Source organism: Narcine bancroftii, chromosome 1, assembly GCF_036971445.1.
Source record: "Narcine bancroftii isolate sNarBan1 chromosome 1, sNarBan1.hap1, whole genome shotgun sequence".
NCBI lineage: Eukaryota > Metazoa > Chordata > Chondrichthyes > Torpediniformes > Narcinidae > Narcine > Narcine bancroftii.
In genome coordinates, this window is record NC_091469.1 from 11,521,896 (window position 1) to 11,539,795 (window position 17,900).

The following is a 17,900-nucleotide window of genomic DNA, read 5'->3' on the forward strand; positions in this document are numbered from 1 at the left end:
CTCTAAAGGAAAGGTTATCTATTCTGAAAGGTATTAGTTGATTTTGGTAGTTGATCATTTGTTTTTTCCTTTCTATGTGAATCTTCTTCCAAATGTTGAGCAGATGGTGCAGTACTGGTGAATTCCTATGTTGCACCAGCTTTTCATCCCACTTATATAGTATATGTTCAGGTACCTTCTCCCCTATTTGATCTAGCTCTAATCTGGTCCAATCTGGTTCTTCACTTGTTTGATAAAAATCTGATAGGTATCTTAATTGTGCTGCTCTCTAGTAATTCTTAAAGTTTGGTAGCTGTAAGCTCCCTTATTTGTACCATTCTGTTAATTTATCTAGCGCTATCCTCGGTTTCCCCCCTTTCCAGAAGAATTTCCTTATTATTTTCTTTAGCTCCTTGAAGAATTTCTCTGTTAGGTGAATTGGTAACAATTGAAATAGGTATTGTATCCTTGGGAAGATATTCATTTTAATGCAATTTACCCTTCCTATCAGTGTTAGTGGTAAATCTTTCCAATGTTCTAAGTCATCTTGTAATTTCTTCATTAATGGCTGATAATTTAATTTGTATAGATGGCCTAGATTATTATCTAGTTGAATACCTAGGTATCGGATTGCTTGTGTTTGCCATTTAAATGGTGATTCTTTCTTAAACTTTGTGAAATCCGCATTATTCATTGGCATCACTTCATTTTTATTTGTGTTGATCTTGTACCCTGATACTTCTCCATATTTCTTATGTAATTCTTTTATTGATATTTCTGGTTCTGTTAAGTATACTATGACATCATCTGCAAATAAGACTGATTTTATATTCCTTTTTTATTTTTATCCCTTTTATTTTATTTTCTGTTCTTAGCTATACAACCCTTGGCAGAACTGATAACATGAACAGTGAGGGAGATAGTGGACATCCCTGCCTAGTTGACATGCTTAATTTAAATTGGTTTGATATATATCCATTTACTGTCACCTTTGCCAATGGTCCCTTATATAATGCTTTAATCCAATTAATATATTTCTCTGGTAGGTTTAACCTCTGTAGTACTTTGAATAAACAATTCCATTCTACTCTGTCAAAGGCTTTCTCTGCATCTAAGGCAACCGCCATTGTTGGCGTCTTGTTTCCTTTGACTGCATGAATTAAGTTAATGAACTTACAGATATTGTCCGTTATTCGTCTTTTCTTAATAAATCCAGTTTGATCTAGTTTTACTATTTTTGGTACACAGTCGGCCAATCTGTTTGCTAATAGTTTAGTTATTATCTTATAATCTGTGTTGAGTAGAGATATTGGTCTATACGATGCTGGTGTTAGTGGATCTTTCCCCGTCTTTGGTATTACTGTAATTATTGCTGTTTTGCATGAATCTGGCATGTTTTGTGTTTCTTCAATCTGGTTTATTACTTCCAGGAGAGGAGGAATTAATAAGTCTTTAAATGTTTTATAGAATTCTATTGGGAGTCCATCTTCTCCCGGCATTTTATTGTTTGGTAGTTTTTTTAAATATATCCTGTATTTCCTCTATTTCAAATGGTTTTATTAATTTATTTTGCTCCTCTTCTTGCAATTTCGGTAGTTCAATTTTAGCTAGAAACTCATCTATTTTGTCTTCTTTCCCTTCATTCTCAGCTTGATATAATTGCTCGTAGAATTCCTGGAAGCTTTTATTGATCTCCGTTGGGTTATATGTAATTTGTTTGTCCTTTTTCCTTGATGCCAATACCCTTCTTTTAGTTTGTTCTGTTTTAAGCTGCCAAGCTAGTATTTTGTGTGTTTTTTCTCCCAGCTTGTAATACTTCTGCTTTGTCTTCATTATGTTCTTCTCCACCTTATACGTTTCTAGTGTTTCATATTTTATTTTTTTGTCCGCCAATTCTCTTCTTTTTGTTGTATCTTCCCTTGTTGCTAATTCTTTTTTCTGTACTTGCTATTTCCCTTTTCAGCTGTTCTATTTCCAGATTGTAGCCCTTCTTCATCTTAAAAAAGGCGAGAAATCAGACTGCTCAAACTACAGGGGAATCACGTTGCTCTCCATTGCAGGCAAAATCTTCGCTAGGATTCCACTAAATAGAATAATACCTAGTGTCGCTGAGAATATTCTCCCAGAATCACAGTGCGGCTTTCGCGCAAACAGAGGAACCACTGACATGGTCTTTGCCCTCAGACAGCTCCAAGAAAAGTGCAGAGAACAAAACAAAGGACTCTACATCACCTTTGTTGACCTCACCAAAGCCTTCGACACCGTGAGCAGGAAAGGGCTTTGGCAAATACTAGAGCGCATCGGATGTCCCCCAAAGTTCCTCAACATGATTATCCAACTGCACGAAAACCAACAAGGTCGGGTCAGATACAGCAATGAGCTCTCTGAACCCTTCTCCATTAACAATGGCGTGAAGCAAGGCTGTGTTCTCGCACCAACCCTCTTTTCAATCTTCTTCAGCATGATGCTGAACCAAGCCATGAAAGACCCCAACAATGAAGACGCTGTTTACATCCGGTACCGCACGGATGGCAGTCTCTTCAATCTGAGGCGCCTGCAAGCTCACACCAAGACACAAGAGAAACTTGTCCGTGAACTACTCTTTGCAGACGATGCCGCTTTAGTTGCCCATTCAGAGCCAGCTCTTCAGCGCTTGACGTCCTGCTTTGCGGAAACTGCCAAAATGTTTGGCCTGGAAGTCAGCCTGAAGAAAACTGAGGTCCTCCATCAGCCAGCTCCCCACCATGACTACCAGCCCCCCCACATCTCCATCGGGCACACAAAACTCAAAACGGTCAACCAGTTTACCTATCTCGGCTGCACCATTTCATCAGATGCAAGGATCGACAATGAGATAGACAACAGACTCGCCAAGGCAAATAGCGCCTTTGGAAGACTACACAAAAGAGTCTGGAAAAACAACCAACTGAAAAACCTCACAAAGATAAGCGTATACAGAGCCGTTGTCATACCCACACTCCTGTTCGGCTCCGAATCATGGGTCCTCTACCGGCACCACCTACGGCTCCTAGAACGCTTCCACCAGCGTTGTCTCCGCTCCATCCTCAACATCCATTGGAGCGCTTACACCCCTAACGTCGAAGTACTCGAGATGGCAGAGGTCGACAGCATCGAGTCCACGCTGCTGAAGATCCAGCTGCGCTGGATGGGTCACGTCTCCAGAATGGAGGACCATCGCCTTCCCAAGATCGTGTTATATGGCGAGCTCTCCACTGGCCACCGTGACAGAGGTGCACCAAAGAAAAGGTACAAGGACTGCCTAAAGAAATCTCTTGGTGCCTGCCACATTGACCACCGCCAGTGGGCTGATAACGCCTCAAACCGTGCATCTTGGCGCCTCACTGTTTGGCGGGCAGCAACCTCCTTTGAAGAAGACCGCAGAGCCCACCTCACTGACAAAAGGCAAAGGAGGAAAAACCCAACACCCAACCCCAACCAACAAATTTTCCCTTGCAACCGCTGCAATCGTGTCTGCCTGTCCCGCATCGGACTTGTCAGCCACAAACGAGCCTGCAGCTGACGTGGACTTTTTACCCCCTCCATAAATCTTCGTCCGCGAAGCCAAGCCAAAGAAAAGAAGCCCTTCTTCATCTTAATTGCATAACTTATTGTCTGCCCTCTGATAAAAGCTTTCATTGCATCCCATAGTATAAATTTATCTTTCACTGATTCCATATTTATTTTAAAGTACATTTTAATTTGGCGCTCAATGAATTCTCGAAAATCCTGTCTTTTAAGTAGCATGGAGTTTAATCTCCATCTATATGTTCTCGGTGGGATGTCATCCAGCTCTATTGCTAATAACAGGGGTGAGTGATCCGATAACAATCTAGCTTTATATTCCATTTTTCTAACTCTCCCTTGGATGTGGGCTGACAACAGGAACAGGTCTATCTTTGAATATGTTTTATGTCTACTCGAATAATATGAGTATTCCTTCTTCTTTTGGTGTTGTCTCCTCCATATATCCAAAAGTTGCATTTCCTGCATTGATTTAACCATAAATTAGGTTATTTTGTTCTTTCTGCTAGTCTCTATTCCAGTTTTATCCATCTTTGAGTCCAAATTAAGGTTAAAGTATATTCCCCTGTGTATCTGCAATCTTCAAAAAGATATCTTGCATAAATTTTTGATCCTCTTCATTAGGTGCATATACATTGAGCAAATTCCAAAATTCTGAATATATCTGACACTTTATCATTACATACCTCCCTGCTGGATCTATTATTTCCTCCTCTATTTTGATTGGTACATTTTTATTGATTAATATAGCTACTCCTCTGGCTTTTGAATTATATGATGCTGGCGTTACATGCCCTACCCAGTCTCTCCTTAATTTCTTGTGTTCCACTTCAGTTAGATGTGTTTCCTGCACGAATGCTATATCAATTTTTTTCTTTCTTCAGTAAATTTAACAGCCTCTTTCTTTTGATTTGGTTATCTATTCCATTAATATTTATAGTCTTATAGTTCAACATGGCCATTTCATACTTTGTTTACCTCTCATTTCTGCTTCCTCATCACCACCTTTCCCACATATCCATTTCTGTTTTTGAACACACTGTGAAACAACACTTCTAAAACAAAATATTTCTACTATTCCCACATCTAAAATTTCCTTAACCCCAAAAGTTCCCCCCCCCCTTTGAGTTTCCCCTTGTCCCTTGCTGGGCAACCACAACTCCCCTCTCCATTTGGATTGCGAACCCGCTCGCAAGCGTCAACTAATTTCGCAGTGACTGTTATTCTCTCCCACCCAACCCCCTCCAGAAAAGACTTTTATCTTCACATATAACAAAGCTCACCCTCTTTATTCCCTCCTTACTTCCTTTCTTCCCTTTTCTTCCCTTCCTTAGTTCTTACTTATACATTATTTTTCTTCTTTATATGTGGTTTGTCGTCATTCTTTATTCTTGTTACATCTCTTCATCTCTCTTTCTGTTTTGCAGGCATTCTGCAAATTCTCGTGCTTTCTCCGGATCGGAGAACAATCTGCTTTGCTGCCCCGGGATAACTATTTTAAGCACCGTTGGATAGCTTAACATAAATTTATAGCCTTTCTTCCATAGGATCGATTTTGCTGGTTAAACACCTTCCTCTTCTTCAGGCGTTAAAAACTTATGTCTGGGTAGAAAAAATGTTTTTGACCTTTGTATTCCAGTGGCTTTTTGTCTTCTCTCATTTTTTTCATTGCCTTCTCCAATATATTTTCTCTTGTCGCATATCTCAGGAATTTTACTAAAATGGATCTTGGTTTTTGTTGTGGCTGTGGTTTCAGGGCTAATGTTCTGTGTGCCCTTTCTATTTCCATTCCTTCCTGCATTTCTGGCATTCCCAGGACTTTGGGGATCCATTCTTTTATAAATTCTTTCATATCTTTGCCTTCTTCATCTTCCTTAAGGCCCACTATCTTTATATTGTTTCTCCTATTATAGTTTTCCATTATATCCATCTTCTGAGCTAACAACTCCTGTGTTTCTTTAAGTTTTTTATCAGTTTCTTCCAATTTTCTTTATAAGTCGTCCACTTCCATTTCTATGGCTGTTTCTCATTCTTCCACCTTGTCTAATCTTTTCCCTATTTCTGTTATCTACTCACTTTTTCTTCTGTACTTTTCATTCTTCTTTTTATTTCACTAAATTCTCGTGTCAGCCATTCTTTTAATGTTTCCATATATTCTTGAAATTTTTTTTTATCTATGTACTGTCCATTCCCTTTATCTTCTACTTCTCTGTGTAGAGCTTGATGTTCTCCTTCTTCTTCTGTGTCTGCTCTAGGATTTGTGTCTTCTACTTCTCTTCCTTGTATCTGTGTCTCTTCTGACTTTCTTGTTGGGCTGTTTGTCTCAGTTTGTTGTGTATTTTTTTTATGGTGTCTTGATGTTGGTCCTCTTCTTCTGGGCTGGTTATCTGTTGTGTCTCTGGTTTCCTTTTTTCATTCTCACCCCTCCCGTTTCCGTTACTTTCTGTATCTTCCCGCTGGGAGCCCTGCTGTCAGGTCATTCTCAGCTGTTCGTGCTGCAGAGTTCCACTCCACAGCTGGTTCCCCCTCCCATCGTTGTTGTATTTGTTTCCGTGTTTAGCTCCGCGAGCCATATTTGCAGTCCTGCATTCGGTGGGTCGCGACCCTGCGGGGTTTCCACTGACCTCGGGGAGTGGGCTCCTCTTCCCACGGCGGGTCCCTGCTTTTTCGTACAGGTAAGGCCTTCACCTTTCTCTTCCGGCATCTTTCTTTCTTCTTTTCTTCCCGTTGTTTTTGGCTTTTCTTTCTTTGGTGCCATTTCCTCCACACCTTTATTTTTTCTTTGTTGTGATTTGTGTGTCTGGGGCTTTGCTTTTTCTTCACTTTTTTCCTTCTTTTCTGGAGAGGGCTGGTATTCTCCTAATGGCCACTACTCCATCACGTGAATCCTCGATCTTTCCCTTTCAATAACCAATCCCAGCCTTATCTCTATAACTCTGATCTCCCCTGCCCACAAGAGCCTTATCCATCTCTCTTAAATCTATCCAACGAATCGGCCCCCACTATCCTCTGTGGCAAAGTACTCCACAGACCCACAACTCTCTAGGTAAAAAGATTTCTCCTAATTTCTGTGTTAAATATTCTTCCCTGTATTCTTAAACTATGCCCTCTAGTCCTAGTCTCACCCATCATTGGGAACATGTGCTCTGATTTCACCCCATCAAGCCCTTTGATAATCCTAAATACCTCAATCATGTCTCCCCTCATCCTTCTAAACTCCATCGTATATAATCCAAGTCTTTCTAAGCTATCCGTATATGACAATCGCCATCCCAGGAACTAACCTTGTACATCTGCGATGCATTCCCTCTATAACAAGTATGTCCCTTCTTAAATATGGGGTCCATAACTAGACGCAATACTCCAGATGAGGTCTCACTATGGCCCTGTACAGCTGCAGGAGGGCTTCTCTACTCCTGTACTCCAATCCCCTCTTTATGAAAGCCAACATACCGTTCGCCTTCTTCACCGCTTGCTGAACCTGCATGCTAGTTTCCAATGACTAGTGAAAAAGTATGCCCAGATCCCTTTGCATTACCCCACTCCCTAGCTTAACACCATTTAAATAATATTCTGTTCTCTTGTTTCTGCCTCCAAAATGGACAACCTCGCATTTACTCACATTAAACTTCATCTGCCATCTTTCTGCCCACTCCCCTAACCCGTCCAAGTCCCCTTGCAATTTCCTGACATCCTCCTCGCTCTTTACACTCCCACCCAGTTTAGTGTCATCTGCGAATTTGCATATGTAGTTATTTATCCCCTCATCCAAATCATTTACATAAATGATAAACAACTGAGGGCCCAACACCAACCCCACTTATCACATCCTGCCATCCAGAAAATGACCCGTTTATCCCAACCCTTTGTTTCCTATTTCTCAACCAATTATCTATCCATGACAGCACCCTACCCCCAATACCATGTTCCTTGATTTTGCAAACTAGCCTCCTGTGTGGGACTATATCGCAGGCTTTCTGAAAGTCCAAGTACACCACATCCACTGGGTCTCCCGAGTCCACCCTCCTTATTACTTATATTATTTGGTCTTTTAATTCCTTTAATATGTTTGTTCAAACAAACACATTAATTTCCTTAATTTTCAATCAATAGAGCAAATGATCTATAATAATATTCTGTAACTCTTCAACTAAATAGATTAATAACTGCTTTCACCATCTATCAAGAGATGGGTCACATGAAATGTTTTGCAAAGATTTTCCTTTTAGAGTAGTGGAGATTTAATTCACAAGAAATTACACTGTTTTCCCAGCGGAAAGAGAAAGAAAATACATTTTCACATGAACACATTTGAACAAGAAATTCAAAACTAAGAGGAACTTTAAGTCTGGAGCCAGGTCTCTCAAATGAGTCTTATCTGTGAAAATATTCCCTTGTATTAAATAAATTCAAATCAAAACCAAGCAAATACAGAACAAAGAACTGCAGAAATAACTTTACCCATACTGAAGAAATCTGAGGCAGAAGATGGATGGGGTAGACCATTTGTAGATGAGACAGCCGGATGATCAGGATTGAAAAACTGCCCAAATAAGTCTGGCTCACTTTGATCTTGCTTGGCGGCTGGCAATCCACTATCAAATGGGTCAAAAGAGTCTGCTGATGAAGAGGAAATTATAGTTTTTATCATCCTGCTTGTTATCAGTCAACAACCAAATGTGCAACTTGCATTGCTTTAAATTCTAAGAAACTACGAGCAGGTAACAGGGAGAAGCCTTCACTTTAGTATATGGTGTTGGTAGAATATCATCTGTTAAATTAATTCAGCTTGACTACGGTTTCAGATTAACAGCTGCAGGTGAAAAATGCCAGGTCTATCTTGCCTCAGTCTTGTTTGTTGATTCAAGAAGATATAAAATGGATTATAGTCTTGCAAGGAAAGAGAACATCTGGGATTTGTGCCCATACACCACATTATCAAATTAGGTAGACACTAAAGGAATAGAAAATGAAGGTTTAAAGGGATATAAAGAATCTTCATCGAATGGCAAATGCTAAAATGGCTTAAGCTCATTACAAAATTCTTACAGGGCTTGGAGATTGATGAAAGGCGAACGTTTCCCATCTATGAAGGAATAAGAACCAACAGTCACATTCTCAGGCTATCTTGACTGGCATAAGGAAATACACAAATGTGTTGGAGAAACTCAGCAGGTCATGCAGCATCAAAGGAGACATAGGGTAACCAACATTTCAGACTTTATCCCTTCATCAAGGTACAAGCATAAAACGGGTAGGTCCATAATTAAAGAGGGTGGGGGGAAAGAGGAGTATAGGCTAACAGTTAAGAGGTCATGGGTGGATATGGGTGGGAGGGTAGAAAAGAAAAAAGCTGAGAAGTGATAGCAAGGGGTAGCTCTCTGAATGGGAAGGATGTGGGGAGTTGCAGGAAAGGAGACAGAGGGGTAGGGAAAAAGAGAGACACGGGGGAAGGGTTTCACGAAAACTGGAGGAATTAGCATTAATGCCATCTGGTTGGAGAGTGCCCAGGCAGATTATTAGGCGTTGTTCCTCCAACGTCCGGATAGCCTCAGTTTGGCAATGCATTTGACCATGGATAGGCCAATCATTTTAATTCCACACGCCATTCCCACATTAACATGTCTATCCATGGTCTGATGGAAAAATTGGGCTTAAAAATATCACATAGAATTTAATATAGACAAATGTTGCACCTTGGAAGGACAAACCAAGGTAGAACATAGATGGTAAACGGTAGGACACTGAGAAATATGGTAGAACAGATGGATCTGGGAATACAGATACACAATTCCCTGAAAGTGGTGTCACAGTAAGAGAGGGTTGTAAAGAGAGCTATCGGCACATTGGCCTTCATAAATCAAAGTACAATATTGATTATAGAATTTGTGATATTATGGTGAAGTTGTACCAGACACTGGTGAGGACAAATTTGGAGTATTGTGTGCTGTTATGGTCACCTAACTACAGAAGGATATCATAAGATTGAATGGGTGCAGATGAAATTTACAAGGATATTACTGGGACTTTAACAACTGAGTTGCAGGGAGATGGTGAATAGGTTGGGACTTTATTCCCTGGAGCGTAGAAGAATGATGGAGATTTGATAGAGGTATTTAAAATTATGATAGCCAGATTTTTTCCACTGAGGTTAGGTGAGATAAAAAAAAGAGGACATGGGTTAAGGGTAAAATGGGAACGGTTTAAAGGAATATGCGAGGGGAACTTCTTCAGGCGGAGAAGTGGGAATGTGAAACGAGCTGCCAGCTGAATTGGTAAATATAGGCTCAATTACATTTAAGAAAAATTTGAACAGATAGAGTAGGCAGTCTGGAGGGCGATGGTCCTGGGGCAGGTCACTGGGACGAGGGAGAATAATAATTCGAAACAGACTCGAAGGGCGTGTTTCCATGCTGTTGTGTTCTGTGGGTCTACCTGTTGAGTTTCTCTAGCATTTTTGTGTATTGTGATACAATCACAACTTTGCTGGTTAACTGACATGAGGAAAAACCTCTTCACTCAAGAGTGCAGAACTCTCTGGCACAGAGAGCTGTGGAGGCTAAGTATTCATAACAGAAATTAATAGATTTCTGCTTATTGAGGAAATCAAAAGATTATGGGCATCATAGGGTAATGACACCAAGACTGATGATCAGCCATGATCCTGATGACTGGTGCATACACCCCAAGGACCAGACGCTCCTGATTCTTCTGTTCTTACATTATATAAGCTCAGCAGCTGCAACCTCCGAAAGCTTCACAAATCAACATACAAAATCATCTCTGGAAATGGTTTGTTCTGCTTACTTCCTGCTCTACTTTTAGCTACTTGGGCAATGGGAATAATACTGCAGAAAGTATCTTTCCCCACAAAAATTCAACAGAAAAAAATTACAATGCTAAACTGTTCCTTTTCTTTTTAAAAAAAAATCAAGATCAATATATTTGCACTGTCAGCTGTGTAGCAGTTGATAGCTTTAAGTCTCAGAGTCAGATGATTCCAGATTCAGGAAACATGACCAAAAATGTTATTGAGAGATCGCTGAAGGGGCATCCTTTAGATCTGTCCGCTCCCTTAGCTTGACGTCATTTAGAGGTGCAAGGTAGTTATCTAGACTAAAATTCACACATCAGAGAAACACAATGCTGATAATGAAAGCTTGCTGTGCAAAATACAAGTACCATTGATCCTACATTAAAAAATCAATGGCTTCATCATTGTATTTCTTGGCTGTAAAGCTTTTCCACATTCTGAAAAAGATAGCTGCAAATTTTCTCTCTCTTATAAAGGCATCATCAGCTTCAAAAACGTTGCTGGCCCATCACACATTTCATTTCACAGAAATACAGCAAGCATAGCTTCAGTCTTACAAATGCCCAGAAGTAATCACGAAGAAGGTGGGTGACTGCACTACTAAAAACTCACAATTCCTTCTCTAGTTCCTTGCTGACAAACATCCTTTCCGAGGAACAGTTGTCGCAACTCCTCTTTTCTTTGTGTAGGGGAAACAAAATGCGTGGCTTCCTCAATGCCTCTAAAACCCAGGTCAATTGAAATGACCATTATTTTGGTCACGATCCGATGCAGCAATTCTTCTCCTTCCAAAACCAAGATACGGGTCAAAGTGACCTTTCCTTTAGTCACGGTGGGATTCAATAATTCCTCTGACGGGGAGAATCGGCCAAATTGTCCATTACGCAGAGTCACTCAACCTCAGTGTTTCATGAGATGTTGCTAGTCAATAATGTCCTGTTAATTCAGTGTTTCACCCACATGACTCTCTCACCACCTGTGTCCCTGGAAAAACAACAAATGTTCTTTCTTCTCCAAAGTATCATCTGTACAGTCTGTACTAGTTGTTGTCACCCGATTTCTCCAAACCTGTGAATGGCTGCAGCCAGTACTACCCCTGAAAGAAACGGGAATTCGTAATATTTGAGAGTTTAAAATAAGAACGGAAATACTCTGAGGAGAGAAACAGAGTTTCTCAGAATGTTTCAGCTCTAGGATCATTCCACAGATGTTCTGATAAGTGACCTTAAGTTTCCAAGATGTTCCATCATTGAGGGCCATCTTCAAACCTGTCTGATTGCTTTGGTGGACATACTTGAGGAGAAGCATTGCCATAAAGACACCACAGTTAGTATAGCAGTTCAGACAATCCGATTGCAGAGCCAGTGACCCAGGTTCGAATCTGGCACTGTCCGTAAGGAGCTTCTATGTTCTCACTATGTCTGCATGGGCTTCCTCCGGGTGCTATAGTTTCCTCCCACCCTTCAGAATGTAGGTTCTTTGAGCAGCACCAGCTCATGAATTGGAAGGGTGCATTACTGAGCTGCACGTCTAATTTTTTTTTAAATTAAACTTTAAAATTATTCTGATGTCCTGGATCTTGCCTGACCTGTTGAGTGCTTCTAGCCCTTGGTTTTGTTTTAGATTTCTGCCACCTGCCGTTTTTTTTTTACCGATTTAAACGACGTCAACCTTAGACTGAAGTTTCTAACATTATTCATGACCAATTTCCAAAATAAACATGAAGCTTTGATGCAGTCTGGCAACTTCAATGTCACTCTATTCTCAATCAAGTCAGGAATGCAGATTCAGACTTTTAACTGATTAACCTGGGTGGTGTCGGTTCATCAGATGTGGTGCTCCTTTGAGGCAAAGAAACTGAAGGCATGCAGAAGGAATGAGGAGCAATTACATCAGTTGAATTCGAGAAATTCTTTCACTATCTAACCTTTGGTGAGTGTCGAAACCTGTATTGCATTACTTGAAGGGGAGGTAAAGCAGCTATGAAATGCTTTCCTCAATCACTTCACCTACAAGGACAAAAGTAACCGTGCCATATCCAAACACTAATCCAAACATCCATATTGAACAGAAGCATTCACTCCTGACAGATTAAAGAACCACGATGATATCCATCTGCAACATACCTGAAGTCTGCACCACAGGAGCTGCAGCAACTGGTTCCACTGATGGAGGAGGTACTGCACTGAAGAAGAAATCATCTCCTCCTCCGATAAGGTCAGCAGGGCTTTGCTGATGTGCTTCAGCTGGAGCTCCAGAAAACAAATCATTTAGCAGATCAGCGTTGCTTGATGAACTCTTCATTTCCACAGTTGGAAGAGCCACATCAGGCAGGACATCACTATTCAGCCCCAGTAAATCCACATTGTCCTCAGGAGGACAGCCTGTTCCTTGCTCCGCTGTCCCTTCAATGTCAACCTCAAAGAAAAAACTGACATTGTTTGTTTGTTCTAGCTGAGTTGGGCTTTCTGGCTCATCAATCCTCACTGAGTTGCATTCACTAGAAAAAGCTGCAAAGTCATCATCTGAAGGACGGCGTTCTTCCACTAAGACCGGATAATCTTCATCTGGAGGTTGTCCCTCAACAGTCCTGGAGTCCTCTCTTCCCTCTAATAAATAAACAAAAGTGTTAAGTCTAAAATATCTAGGTTCAGAGAAAGCAGTAAAATCTGCTCCAGTTACTTCCTGTCTTTCGTTGGCAACTTGCAACTCATTTTAGTTTCAAGGCCATTGCATCCTTTATCTTTTATGCCATCTTAGCCCATGAATTGGTGAGATATTTGACCATGTTACGCAAAACAGAACAGTACAGGACAGGCCCTTTGTCCCACAAGGTCTGTGCCAAACCTGATCCCTAAATTAAACTAAAATTCTGGTGCTTCTACATAATACATATCCCTGTATTCATCTAGAAACATTACCATCATATCCACTTTCACCCCTACTCCTGGCAGTCCATTCCAGGAACCTAGCACTCTGTGTAAAAATAAACATACCATGTAAATCACCTTTCAACTAACAGTCACTATCTTAAAACACAAGGAACTGTGATCACTATTCCTAATCTACTTTCCCACTGAAATTCTAATCACCTGGCCAGGCCAACTTCCCAGTACAACGTCATTGCTTGGCCACTTCTCTGGTTGGGCTACCTACGCGCTGCAATGGCAGCGTTGACCCAGGAGAGTGGAGACACAACGCTATTGTGAAGGGTTCAACTGGTCATTCCTAATGGGGAAGCTCCGTACAGGTCTGTTAAAGAGAAAACAGTGTTTTACTTTAAAATTCTGCAACCACAAGGTCTGTGTCCAAAAAAGCGGCACCCATGCTCAACAGTGGCCATGAGGCTTTCCAAACTCCAGGGGAGGAGCAGACCGGTGCAGGACTTCAGAAGGAGGGAGAGTACCCCCCCTCTTTGAGAAGTAGAAGCTGATGAGACAACCTTATAGGACGGTGACCAGTGAGGAGCTCAACGGCTGAGGGATCCACACAGCCTGCGGGCGACGCAATCAGGGGACCCATAAGGGCAACAGGATGGTGACCACAGCAGCCGTCCAGCGAGGGGGTCAGCGGCTGAGGGACCCAAACAGACTGTGGGTAACCTGCAGTCTGGGGACCCACAAGGGCTTTGGGCTGCTGGAGAATGGCTCATTAGAACCAGGTATCAGAGCCAGGATTCAAAAAGAGTACTGAAGTCAAGAAAGATTCCCGAAGGGCTTCGGGCACTCAAGGCTTCCTAATCACATCAGAACTTTGGATCTGGAGTTGAGTTTGCTGATTGATCAATTAAGAATCTGTGCGTCCACAGGGGCTTTGGGAGCGCTGGAGGCAAATTCGTGGACACTCAACATCTCTGAAAGGACTCTCTTGCTTCTTTTTCTCTCTTACTATAAAGGCAGCAGGCGACACTAATGGTGACTCTGTCTGCCAAACAGCAGGCAGAAGCAATTTTGTGTAATATGACATGCTATGAACTATTACATGACAATAAAGGAATCTTGAATCCTTTGTGGATGCACTACACAAATTCCGCCCCATCCAAGCCTCCAGCGCTCAGGAAGTCCCAGTCAATATTGGGAAATTCATCCCCCAGCAACATCCTTTTGGGTTGCTTTTCACCTTCCCATCATCTGTCCAAATATCTCTTCCATTACATCGCAGATGCTTTTGAGAGGCCAAGATTATCTGAGTGATTGTACTTTCCTTATTTTCGATGTCTACACCACTGCCTTGGTGGATGAGACCTCCATTTCACCCTCTCTGAGTGCAGCTGTGACATGCTTCCTGATTAGTAAAACAACCTCTCCACCTCTCTATCCTTTCTAAAACATCAAAACTCTGAAAATGCCAGCTTTCTCTCTCTTACAGCCAAGCCTCTGTGATGGCCATAGTATCAAAATTCCAAGTAATGATCCAGTCTCAGTTCATCTGCCTTACTATGTTGGCAACAGTGTTCCTTGCATTAAAATAAACATTCTCATTGTGTTTATTCACCTGTCTCTTCACATCCTTCCCTTTAGACTTGCTATACCATTTGCCATGCCCTCAACTCCTCCACTCGCTGCTCTGGTTCCCAATCCCCTCCCATTCTAGCTAAATGGTTATCTTCAGTAAATAAGATTACAATGGCTCGTCCCAGCAAGAGGTGAAAGAAAACTTGTGTTCCCTCTTCATTATCCAGCTTTAACTAGTGAACTTGCACCAGTTCAGGACAGGTAACTTGAAAGAGATCAGAGATGAATGCTGGTGTTTAGTAATACAAACTGGTGAAATAATTTTGCATGACATGACTTTGGAGCAGAAAAACACTTACTGGAAAAGCAAACAAAAGATAACACTGATCAAAGAAAACAGAAAAACAACAGTAAAGGGTAATAATAAAGGACACTGATAAAAAAAATAAGCAATGCATAGTTAGATTTATCAATGGTGCTTAAAGCCAACTTAAGACACACCAAATCCTATAACCATAACTATAACCATAACCATATAACTGTTTACGGCATGGAAACAGGCCATGTCGGCCCTTCAAGTCCACGCCGGTTCACTTGAACAATGCAACAGATTCACTTCTTCCTGTAAAGTGGAATATCTTAATGAAGTTAATTGATGGACTGTTGTTTACAAAAGGCAACAATGTAGCAACAGGCAGTAGCAGCTTTGTCTGGAAAACAGAATTTATGCTTGCCTTCATTGTCCTTCCCAAGGTTCTGTGCAAGAGCAGTTTTATATGCAGGTCCATTTCATTTTACAAATGCAATAACAAATTATTATGGCAAATCAACTAGATCAACTGTAGAGTAGTGTTTCAGAAAATAAACATTCGTAATGCAAAACTATCCAACATTATCAGATAATTATTTGAATTTAGCATTAAGTAAACTCAGCTCTTGATAATCTATTAGGAAGGAAAAGATGAACTTTGAAGAGGCTAGCAAATAAAGTTAAAAAAAAATACTAATTTTTTTTTAAGTAGAGGCGGTCACTGGATTAAAAATGAGTTCCGTTACCTCGGTCTGTCTTTAATTTGAATTTGTATACAAGTTGGAACAGGTACATACAGTCCTTATTTAGTGTCAATTAGTCAAATGTTTAACTTAGAATATAGCATATATTTTACCTTTATATGCATATAAAACACTTCCCAATACACTAAAACATCTTAAACATAATAATACAGTAATAATAATACCAGTGGAGACAGGGTCAATAATACAGTACTATGCAATAATCAAAGTAACTACATATTCTCCCAGAATCACAGTGTGGCTTTCGCACAAACAGAGGAACTACTGACATGGTCTTTGCCCTCAGACAGCTCCAAGAAAAGTGCAGAGAACAAAACAAAGGACTCTACATCACCTTTGTTGACCTCACCAAAGCCTTCGACACCGTGAGCAGGAAAGGGCTTTGGCAAATACTAGAGCGCATTGGATGCCCCCCAAAGTTCCTCAACATGGTTATCCAACTCCACGAAAACCAACAAGGTCGGGTCAGATACAGCAATGAGCTCTCTGAACCCTTCTCCATTAACAATGGCGTGAAGCAAGGCTGTGTTCTCGCACCAACCCTCTTTTCAATCTTCTTCAGCATGATGCTGAACCAAGCCATGAAAGACCTCAACAATGAAGACGCTGTTTACATCCGGTACCGCACGAATGGCAGTCTCTTCAATCTGAGGCGCCTGCAAGCTCACACCAAGACACAAGAGAAACTTGTCCGTGAACTACTCTTTGCAGACGATGCCGCTTTAGTTGCCCATTCAGAGCCAGCTCTTCAGCGCTTGACGTCCAGTTTTGCGGAAACTGCCAAAATGTTTGGCCTGGAAGTCAGCCTGAAGAAAACGGAGGTCCTCCATCAGCCAGCTCCCCACCATGACTACCAGCCCCCCCACATCTCCGTCGGGCACACAAAACTCAAAACGGTCAACCAGTTTACCTATCTCGGCTGCACCATTTCATCAGATGCAAGGATCGACAACGAGATAGACAACAGACTCGCCAAGGCAAATAGCGCCTTTGGAAGACTACACAAAAGAGTCTGGAAAAACAACCAACTGAAAAACCTCACAAAGATAAGCGTATACAGAGCCATTGTCATACCCACACTCCTGTTCGGCTCCGAATCATGGGTCCTCTACTGGCATCACCTACGGTTCCTAGAACGCTTCCACCAGCGTTGTCTCCGCTCCATCCTCAACACTCATTGGAGCGCTTTCATCACTAACGTCGAAGTACTCGAGATGGCAGAGGTCGACAGCATCGAGTCCACGCTGCTGAAGATCCAGCTGCGCTGGGTGGGTCACGTCTCCAGAATGGAGGACCATCGCCTTCCCAAGATCGTGTTATATGGCGAGCTCTCCACTGGCCACCGTGACAGAGGTGCACCAAAGAAAAGGTACAAGGACTGCCTAAAGAAATCTCTTGGTACCTGCCACATTGACCACCTCAAACCGTGCATCTTGGCGCCTCACAGTTCGGCGGGCAGCAACCTCCTTTGAAGAAGACCGCAGAGCCCACCTCACTGACAAAAGGCAAAGGAGGAAAAACCCAACACCCAACCCCAACCAACCAATTTTCCCCTGCAACCGCTGCAACCGTGTCTGCCAAGGCAAATTGCGCCTTTGGAAGACTACATCGGACTTGTCAGCCACAATCAAGCCTGCAGCTGACGTGGGCATTTACCCCCTCCATAAATCTTCGTCCGCGAAGCCAAGCCAAAGAAAGACATATGGTCATAAGATCATGATTAAAAGTTAACACTTACAAGAGAAGATATTGGAGAGATGGCTACAGTACAGGTACACCACAACCCTCCTGCTTCTTCGTTCCTTCTGATACGTGCCTGGTTCCTTCGCTTACTCCTCGCTCCACCCCCCCCACCTCCCTCTTCAGTGGCGCAACCGCACTTTAAGGTTGGACTAACATTTTGCAGGGCTAAGCGGCTGCCCACACCAAACCATAACAGTTCTGGAGGTGTCACGATGGCACATGCTGCTGCTTCTTCTTCTACCCCCTCCCCCCCCCACCCACCCCGCCAGGCTGCTAGTCCCCTCGCCCACCCT

General features: G+C 41.9%; 1 protein-coding gene across 7 annotated transcripts in view; it reads right to left on the bottom strand.

Annotated features, from left to right (window-relative positions):
- The window catches only part of gak (cyclin G associated kinase), a 161,465-nt gene that overhangs the window by 16,858 nt on the left and 126,707 nt on the right, over positions 1-17,900 (bottom strand). For 4 of the 7 annotated variants that reach the window (XM_069920488.1, XM_069920460.1, XM_069920479.1 and 1 more), the window contains 2 exons: positions 12,463-12,945; positions 7,984-8,142 (listed from right to left, as the gene is read on the bottom strand). In XM_069920488.1, the coding sequence (XP_069776589.1) occupies positions 7,984-8,142; positions 12,463-12,945 (642 nt within the window). The remainder of the gene's footprint in view (positions 1-7,983; positions 8,143-12,462; positions 12,946-17,900) is intronic. The other 3 variants (XM_069920468.1, XM_069920504.1, XM_069920495.1) reach the window with 3 other exon arrangements.